This window comes from Dromaius novaehollandiae, unplaced genomic scaffold (genome assembly GCF_036370855.1).
Source record: "Dromaius novaehollandiae isolate bDroNov1 unplaced genomic scaffold, bDroNov1.hap1 HAP1_SCAFFOLD_40, whole genome shotgun sequence".
Classification (NCBI taxonomy): Eukaryota; Metazoa; Chordata; class Aves; order Casuariiformes; family Dromaiidae; genus Dromaius; species Dromaius novaehollandiae.
The window spans coordinates 32,978-42,500 of NW_026991474.1; the positions used below are offsets into that span (position 1 = coordinate 32,978).

At 52.0% G+C, this 9,523-nt stretch overlaps 1 protein-coding gene across 1 annotated transcript; it reads right to left on the reverse strand.

Annotated features, from left to right (window-relative positions):
- Window positions 1-8,051: 8,051 nt before the first annotated feature.
- Window positions 8,052-8,909, reverse strand: LOC135326764 (olfactory receptor 6E1-like). Its single transcript, XM_064504531.1, has one exon. It carries the CDS (start codon window positions 8,907-8,909, stop codon window positions 8,052-8,054), a length of 858 nt encoding a protein of 285 aa, XP_064360601.1.
- Between the last annotated feature and the right edge of the window lie 614 nt (window positions 8,910-9,523).

Genomic DNA, 9,523 nt, shown 5'->3' on the forward strand with positions numbered 1-9,523 from the left:
GGGGGAAAAGGGAGGGGATGCGAGCATGCTGGGAGGTGAATGGAGGGCAGGGGAGCACAGAGGGAAGGGAACGGAGGGGCTGGGAGTGCGCGTGGTGAGCAACGGTGGGGATCAGAGCATGCCTCAGGGGAGATGGAAGGGAGGAGAGTGCTGAGGGAGGGGGAAGCAGGGGACCAGGGTGCTCACGGAGGGAAATGGAAGGAACTTGGGGATGCAGGGAGAGGACTGGAGGAGACTTTAGCATGCACGAGGGGACCAGAGCATGCATGGAGAAGGGATCTAAGGTTGTGCAAAGGAGCCTGGAGTACGCCAAGGGAGCAATCCAGGCGGTTGCAAGGCACACGACTGCACCCCCCGGGAAAGCAGACAGATACACGAAGGGCGCACTGAGCCCATGGCTTTAAGATCCCAGGCAGGCAGCTCCCTCAAGGCACCGGCACCTCGGCACTGCCACACCAGGCCTGGGCCGGTGGCAGTGTGTGGGGCCCTGAGGCTCAGCTCGGGCAGACTCGGCCCCTGCCCTCTATGGGGCCCCAGACAGCTCTTTCCCCCTGCCCCACAGCCCCGGCCCGGACCTCCTGCTCCACAGGCCCAGCTGCCACTCACTGCCCCAAGGCCACAGCTCTGTCCCAGTGCCCCACAGAGCCCAACTCTGACCTCCTGCCCCATGGCCCCAGCTCCAACCTCCACAGCAGCTGCCCACGGGGGCAGGGACTGTGGCAGATTTCTGCCACTGTGGACTCTGGCCTCCGTTCCCGAGACTCTGCCAGAGGCATTCCCAGCATGGCCCAAGGAAGCAGCCTCCAAGTCAGCCCCTGCTGTTCCTCTCTGCAGAGGAGGCAGGACCTTCTGCCTGAAGCACTGGCTGGGGCCCTGTGAGCTGCAGATGCTCTGCAGTGGCAAGAAGGGGCCTGGGCATGAAGAAGATGGTGGAGGAGGAATTGTGCACCAAAAGCAGGATTCCCTCATCCTCCTCTGGCCCACCAGTATCCGGAGGGGACAAGTACAAGGAAGACTGCAGTGTGGGATGTTTCCAAGTGGGAAAAAAAAAAAAAAAAAAAATCTCCTTCCTGAGCAGCTCTTCCTGCTTTCACTGAAGACACCAGTTTCCACTCTGCCAACCAGAGAGAGTTTGGAATCTCAGAGCCTTTCCCCTGGTTTGGTACAGCTCTGCACCACACACACCCAAGCAAGCTCTTCTTTGGCCCACTTCAGTGGCACTTGGGTGAGCAGAGGTACAGGCACAGGATAGCAACAGAAGGCTTGCATAAACATGGACTTGTCTTTGCAGGACATTCTCCTCCCGAACTATGTAAATGTGCTCTCCTTCTGAGACATGAGCATGCTTACACAAATCCTGGGGGCTGGAAGAGGGTGTGGGCTTAGGCAGATTTTGTGGGACCAGAAGTCATTACTTTGACCCAGGGCTGAAGGACACAGAAGTGCCCCCCTGCACACCAGTGCCATCTGGTCCCAGCTGTCTACATGCTCACCTCTCAGCCCCACTCCCCTCTGCTGCAAACCTGGCCTTGCTCGTGTCACGCTGCACACTGTCTGCCCGGGCTCTCCACAGAGGCCGGGGTGGCAATGCAATAGATGATGTGGGCATGTCTGAAAATCAAGGGGTGCCTCTGCTTTCACTTCCCACCCCCGGGCTGGAGCCTGCCAGTCTCCGGTGAGGATGAAGCCCGAGCACTGTGCCATAGCATCCAACCCCGCCAGGTGACGTGTCACCACGACTCACCAGCAAGTGTCAACACACATGCTGGTGGGCCAGAGGAGGATGAGGGAATCCTGCTTTTGGTGCACAATTCCTCCTCCACCATCTTCTTCATGCCCAGGCCCCTCCTTCCCACTGCAGAGCAGTAGGTGCCTCTGAGTGCCTTTTGGAGTAGGCCGGGCACCTCCAAGTGCCTTTTGGGTCAGGCCCAGATCCTCTGAATTCCTTTTAGAGCGTCCCATGGGCCAGAGTGCCTTATGGAGCAGTGTAGGCACCTCCAAGTGCCTTTTGGAGCAGCCCGGGCGCCTTTTGGTGCAGTGCAGGGGCCTCCGAGTGCATTTTGGAGCGGTGGAGGGGCCTCCGCACACCTTTAGGAGTGGTGTAGGGGCCACCAAGTGTGTTTTGGAGTGGTGCAGGAACCTCCGAGTGCATTTTGGAGCAGTGTAGGGGCCTCTGAGTGGATTCTGGAGCGGTGTAGGGGCATCTGAGTGCCCTTTGGTGCAGTGTAGGGGCCTTCAAGTGCCTTTTGTAGTGGTGGAGGTGCCTCTGAGTGCCTTTTGGAGTGTGCCAGATGCCTCCGAGTGCCTTCCGGAGCAGTACAGGGTCTTCCAAATGCATTTTAGAGCAGCGTAGGGGACTCTGAGAACCTTTTTAAGTGGGCCGGCAGCCTCTGAGTGCCTTTTGGAGTGGTCTATGTGCCTCCGAGTGCCTTTTGGAACAGTACAGGTACCTGTGAGTGCCTTTTGGAGCGGTCTAGGTGCCTCTGAGTGCTTTTTGGTGTGGTCTAGGTGCCTCGAAGTGTCTTTTGGAGCGGTGCTGAGGCCTCCGAGTGCCTTTGGGAGTGGTGCAGGGGCATCTGAGGGCCTTTTTGAGGGTTCCAGGTGCCTCCGAGTGCCTTCTGGAGTGGTGCAGGGGCCCCCAAGTGCCTTTTGGAGCAGTGTAGGGGCCCCCAACTGCCTTTTGGAGTGGGCCGGTGGCCTCTGAGTGCCTTTTGGTGAGGTCTAAGTGCCTCCGAATGTTGTTTGGAGCAGTGTAGGAGCCTCTGAGTGCCTTTTGGTGTGGCAAAGGTGCCTCCAAGTGCCTTCTGGAGTGGTATAGGCGCCTCCGAGTGATTTTTGGTATGGTCTAAGTTAGTGTGAGGGTTTAGGGTTAGGATAAGGGTTAGGGTTTAGGGTTAGGGATTAAGGTTAGGGGTTAGGGTTAGGGTTAGAGTTGGGAATGCTGTTGGGGTTGCTGTTACGGTTGGGGTTAGGGTTACGATTGAGGGTTAGGGTTAGGGTTAGTGGGTTAGGGTTAGGTGATAGGGTTAGGGATTAGGGGTTGGGGGTTCGGGTTCGGGTTCGGGTTCGGGTTCGGGTTCGGGTTAGGGTTAGGGTCAGAGTTAGGTTTAGGGTTACGGTCAGGGTCAGGGTTAGGTTTAGGGTTCAGAGAGAGACAGAGTGCATAGCTGCAGCTGGACTGCCCCTGAAAAGGGGCCTCAAGGGAAGGAAAACCCTGCCACAACAATTGTCCCAGGACAACCTTTTCCACAGCACCACTTAGGGGCATCCTCAACTTGGCTGAGTGCCAACAAGGGTTAGGGTTAGGGTTAGGTTTAGGGTTGAGAGAGAGACAGAGCATAGAGCTGCAGCTGGAGTGCCCCTGAAAAGGGGCCTCAAGGGAAGGAAAACCCTGCCACAACAATTGTCCTGGCACCACCTTTTCCAAGGGACCACGTATGACTGTCCTTCACTTGCCTCAGCCTACAAGAGGTTTAGGGTTAGGGTTGAGAGAGAGACAGAGCGTAGAGCTGTGGCTGGCCTGCCCCTGAAAAGGGGCCTGAAAGGGAAGGAAAACACTGCCAGAGCAATGGTCCTTGGACCGCCTTTGCCAGGGCAGCACTTAGGTGCATCCTCAAATTGGCTGAGTGCCAACAAGGGTTAGGGTTAGGCTTAGGGTTAGGGTTGAGAGAGAGACAGAGCATAGAGCCGTGGTTGGACTGCCCCTGAAAAGGGGCCTGAGAGGCAAAGAAAACCCGCCCACAACCATTGTACTGGGACAACCATTCTCAAGGGACCATGTATGCCTGTCCTCATATTGACTGAGCATGAGCTAGGGTTAGGGTTCAAAGAGAGACAGAGCGTAGAGCTGTGGCTGGAGTGCCTCCGAAAAGGAGCCTCCAATGCAAGGAAAACCCTGCCAGAACACTTGTCCTGGGACCACCTTTTCTAAGGGACCACTCATGGCTGTCCTTGACTTGCCTCCACCCATACGACAGTTAGAGTTAGGATTAGGGTTATGATTAAGGTTAGGGTTAGGGTTAGGGTTAGGTTTGAGAGAGAGACAGAGTGTAGAGCTGTGTCTGGACTGCCCCTGAAAAGGGGCCTCCAAGGGAAGGAAAACCCTGCCACAACAATTGTCCTGGGACCGCCTTTTCCAAGGGACCACGTATGACCGTCCTCGACTTGGCTGAGTGCCAACAACGGTTAGGGTTAGGGTTGAGATAGAGACAGAGGGTAGAGCTGTGGCTGGAGTGCCAAAGAAAAGGAGTCTGAAAGGGAAGGAAAACCCTGCCAGAATAATTGCTCCCAGGCGATGGCCCTCATGGCTCAGCACAGCACTTCGGGCTCTGCGCAGAGCTTTCTGCTGCCACTGTGTCACGGGGCAGCGAGAGGAACGGTGTGCAGGTGCAAGTGCCGGGCAGGTCCCCTGAGATCGGGGCTGGCGCAGAGCAGAGAGGAAGAGCAACGGAGACGCTGTCCTGGGTGCTACAGAAATGCTTCTTGTCTCCTAGCACTCGTGCCCGCACAGACCCTAGTCGGTGACAGCCATTTCCTGCTTTGAATAAAACCCTGGGAAGCTTTTCCGCCTGTGCTACTTGGTGTCAGGTAAATCTGCAGAGAAAGGCTAGTGCAGGCAATGCCAGTGAAGCCAGTCAGGCCTGGAGAGAAACCTGTTCAACCAGTCCCAGAGCAGCTGGGGTGGGAAGGGGCTTCTGGAGGTCTCTGCTCCAAGCTCCTGCCGCAAGGGGTGGCAGCCAGAGGGGGTTTCGCAGGGCCTGGCAGAGCTCGGACTCTCTCTGTTGGAGCCCCCTTAGGCTTCAAAGGCTTTTGGCACTCTCACATGGGAATTTTCCCTGCTGCCCTCACCCTGCCCTTAGCAGCTGCAGGCAGCAGCCAGATCCCCCTGCACCTTCTCTTCTCCCAGCTCAACACACCCAGCAGCCTTGGTGTCGCCTCATAGGTCCCATGCTCCAGCTCCCCACCAGCTCAGGGTCCTCTGCTGGGCTCGCACCAGTGCGTCTACATCTGTCTGGGACTGGGGAGCCCAAACCGGACCCTGTGCCCAGACACGGTCTCGCCCATGCCGAGCCGCGGGGAAGCAATGCCTTCCCTCACCCTGCTGCCTGCACTCCGCTAACACAGCCAGGTGCAGGGCTGGCCTTGCTGCCTGGGCACACTGCTCCGCTTGTCCCCAGGACCTCCAGGACTTTTTCTGCAGAGGTGCTCTCTAGTGACTTGGCCCCCTCTCTGCCTGTCGTGGGGCTTATGCCACCCAAGACCAGGATATTTCATGGCCTTGCTTTTCCCAGCAGCATATTTCTGTGTCCTGTCAAGGTCGCTCTGAAGAACAGCCCTGGGTACCTGTGGTGTGGATGAGTGCAGTAATGCACTTCACTCGTAGCAGAGAAGCAGCACTATGTTTTATTGTAGTAAGACAGTGACTTAACAAAGTGTAATCGTAGATAAGAGAGTGATTTAATGAGGTTTGATGGCAAGTTGCACTCTGTTATTTACTGCGCGGAGGACAGAGTCAGCTGAAAGTGTCAGGGAGACCCTCCTGTTGAGTCACAAGGTTCAGAAAGGACCCCCTTGTTTTCCAGCCTCCTCTTCAGAGGAGCCTGGTTGCGGCTGGATCCAATCCTAGTCCCAGACTTGGTCAACAGGTCATGTCTAAAGGAGTGTGCGCGAAGGAGACCCTCCTGTTGAGTCACGAGGTTCAGAAAGGACCTTCTTGCTTTCCAAACTCCTCTTCAGAGGAGTCTAGATGTGGCTGAATCCAATCCTAGTCCCAGACTAGGTCAACTGGTCTGCTGGAAGGGCAACTGCTGCAGTTCTCTGTTCGTTGGTCCTGTCAGCAGTGAGGCAGGGCATGTACTTCCAAGAGGCATACACACACACTCTGTATGGACATGGTCCACCACCAAAACAATCAACTCAGACATTGTACCTTTACAGGCACCACAGAGATGTGTGCAATGCTCATAAACATGAACAACACAAATGGCCTGGTCCTGTTCTTGCTCACCAGTTAATGAGACTCAAAGTTTGTAGGACCTTACATGCACCCTCGCACAGGTATCTCTGGTAGCTAGTTGCCTGGACATCTGCAAGCCTTCCACACATGCACTCATGCAGAACAGAGAGCACGCTCACACAGAAATAGCTAGGAATAGGATTTAATATAATGGCAGGCTACACTGCAGAGACCAGGTACATAGCTTGGCCAGACAAGTGTACTTGCCAGCAGCTTGTTTACACGTGACTGGCCCCTTTTATTCCCTCTGCCTCCATTTTCCCATGCTGCTTCTGACATGATCCAGCTTGATCCCTCCCTTTTTCCAGCTTTATCCCCTTTGAAATAAACAGCCCATCTCTAAGTATTCTTTTCTTCATTGACCCCAGTTCTACTGCCTATGAACTCAAGTTTAATATTTCTGATACTGTTAGCTAGGTAACCGCTGGCTCATATGGTGCTTCTGGTATTGTCACCTCGGTACTGCTGGTGCTGCAAGAGTCTGCTCCCCAAAGGACCCCAATACGCCAGTTATGTGGGAAGCTTGTCCTTTTCTCATATAACTCTCCCTTAACCATCACTGAAATCCAGCCATCCCTCACAGTGCTGTCTGTAACTTGGCAGGGTCTCCTTCTGTTCCCTGCAGCGTCCAATCACTTCTCATACCCACTAGTTTCTCACGCCCTGGTCAGTTAGCTCAACTCCGAGCCAGAGCCTAGCTGTCTTCCTGCATACCCTAACCCCATGTTTCGGGTGGAGCTGTGGGCCCAGAGGGGAAGACCCAGGGCCACCACATCCTTCGCTGGTTCCGAAGGACCCAGCCCGGAGCAAGATGACCGAGCTGCCCAAGAGTGCCCAAGTGTGCTGCTGGGCTGAGCTTTGGTCACCCAACGTGCCATAGCTTCCCTGGGGACCCATGTGAGGAGACGGGCTGCAGAGATGAACTGCACCTGGTTCTCCTGAAAAGAGTTCGCCCTTGTAGAATTCCCTTTGGAAAGGGGATGCTCACACACAACATTTAAAAAAGCTGTTAACAGTAATGCTGCCCTTCAGAGGCCCTAACAAAATGAAATGCTGATTTGAAACAGCTGCAAAGGAGTAAAACAATGGCAATGCTTTCCCTTCCTCTGTGCCTTTTTTTCCCCACCTGTGGAATGCAAAAAAAAAAAAAAAAAAAAAAAGAAAGAAAAAGGACGAAAAGGGATCTCCATGTGTTGATTATTTCTCTAAAATGTGTTTCCCTTTATCAATACTACATGCTTCTGCCCATCACTTTGCCATGTAAAGATATGGATGGAGAAAAATAAAATTTCATTGATGGACAAGAAGAAAAAAGTGTGATAGAAGCATACATGGTTTATTTGAAATAATTCTCAATCATGAAAAACTCCTTCAGCGAAGAAAAAGAAGGTAGAAAAAGCCTAATTATCCAAGAAGAGATACGATTTTTTTTTTCCGTCAGAAAAATGCGTCCTAGAGTCATCAGTGGAGCTAAAGCAGAGCTTTTAGCAGTGAACATGCTGACAGTATGTTATAAAAATATGAATTTTTAAGAAATCTCCCTCCAGAGTGAATAAATAAAGCTATTGTCTTCATGCTCTCACTAGCAAATCAGTGAGGCTGTCTTCATCACACTAATGAATCTGAGACGTGTTTTATGGATTTGAATCCAATGAATTTGAACCCATTGTAATGTCTGAGCTTAATTTTCGTGCTTAACATCTTCTGTTATTCAGGGAGAGAAGGTGTTTTGAGCTTTTCTCAACAGCCCTTGGAAATTGTGCCCAGAGTTTTCAGCTAAATTTCCTGAGATGACTTATGAAACTTCCTTGTGTCAGCATGCACTGGCAGTCTATGTCCCAGTCCTAAGAAGTGTGTGTGTTCAACATTTTATTAATATTCTTTAGATTTTGTTTATAACAACCCCCTCTAACCAAGACTCACAATTCACATTCCTTCCTTTCAACACTACAGTCCAACGAGAACATAAATCCCCTGAGGCACCTGGATTTAGTAGCTACATATATATGTGTGTGATATAATATACGGTACATAGTTAGAATTGCTGTCCCGAGAAGCACCATAGCTGGGGAAAAAGCCGAACCTTCGCACGGCCAAGGACTTCCTTCAGGGCCAGTTTCACAGGCTTGTTTCTGAGACTGTAGATGAAGGGGTTTAAGAATGGGTACAGGACAGTGTTCAGCAAAGCTACAACTCTGTTGGTCTCCAAGGAAACATCTTCTGAGGGCCGTGCATAGAGAACAATGCAGCTTCCATATACAATGGCTAAGCTGGTGAGATGGGAAGAACACGTAGCAAAAGCTTTCTTCCTCCCAGACACTGCTGGCATGTGCAGAATACAGCGGAAGATGCTCATGTAGGACACCGTGATTAGACATAAGGAACCCAGCACTACAAACAATATCAAAATAGAGTCTGCTTTCCAAAGCAGGCTGGTGTCAGAGCAGGACAGCTTGAATAAGGGGGAGTTGTCACAAAAAAAGTGGTGGATCTTGTTGGGACTACAGAAAGTCAGCTTTGAGAGCAGGACCAGGTGGTAACTCGCGAGTGTGAAGCCTACGACCCATGCAGCAACAACCAGGTGGGTGCAGAGCTGCTGCTTCATGATGGCAGCATAATGCAAAGGCTGGCAGATGGCAACGTAGCGGTCAAAGGACATGACAACAAGCAGAGCAAACTCTGTAAAACCCAGGGCAAAATAGAAATAGGATTGGGCAAAGCAGCTGCTTAAGGAGATTGTTCTCCTACCAGAGCTCAAAGTCACCAGCAATGTGATGGTTGTGGAGGATGTAAACCAGATTTCCAGGAATGCCAGACTGCTGATGAAAAAGTACATAGGGGTTTGCAGGCGCTGATCCACATGCACGAGGAAAATGATTGTTGTGTTCCCCATCACTGTTGTCAGGTATATGAGTAGAAGGAGCAGGGAGAGAAACAGCTGTAGTCTTTGATCAAGCCCTGAGAAACCCTCTAGAATGAACTCAGCAACTGCAGTTTCATTTCCTGCTCCCTTGCCCAATTTCAGTATATCCTGCTGAGGCTGGAGCATGAAGAAGCGAGTGTGAGAATTACACAGTCTGGGCGGGAGGGTATGTCCTTCCTTCTTGGCTCCCTTCCTTGCTTCCTATGTTAACACAGACAGAAATATCCCTCTCAACCATTCAGGGCACCTTGATTTCTGTTTCGCACTTCAGCTAGAGTCCTCAGAGATTTTTCTCTCTCCTTTCTACCTTTTCCAATCACTCACAAAGGATTCTTTCTCAAGAGCACAGTATTTTAAAGAGGTTGCGAACTATTTCATGCCATGCCTGGGAAATTCCCAGTTCACTTTGGCCCAATTCAAACATCCATCACATCTGTGTTTCAAAAGCCAAACTAATCTTCCAGCAAAAATACTTACTATTATCTACAGATGCCAGGTCATCCACCTAGATAAGTATTTTGAAAGTTATTTCTTCTGCTTTTCAGTACTTGCCTTTTTTGACTTGGAACATCTGTAAGGCTGTT

Bases quoted from the DNA above. Each gene is read 5' to 3' on its own strand.
- LOC135326764 (XM_064504531.1), bottom strand. From the start codon at position 8,909: ATGGGGAACACAACAATCATTTTCCTCGTGCATGTGGATCAGCGCCTG.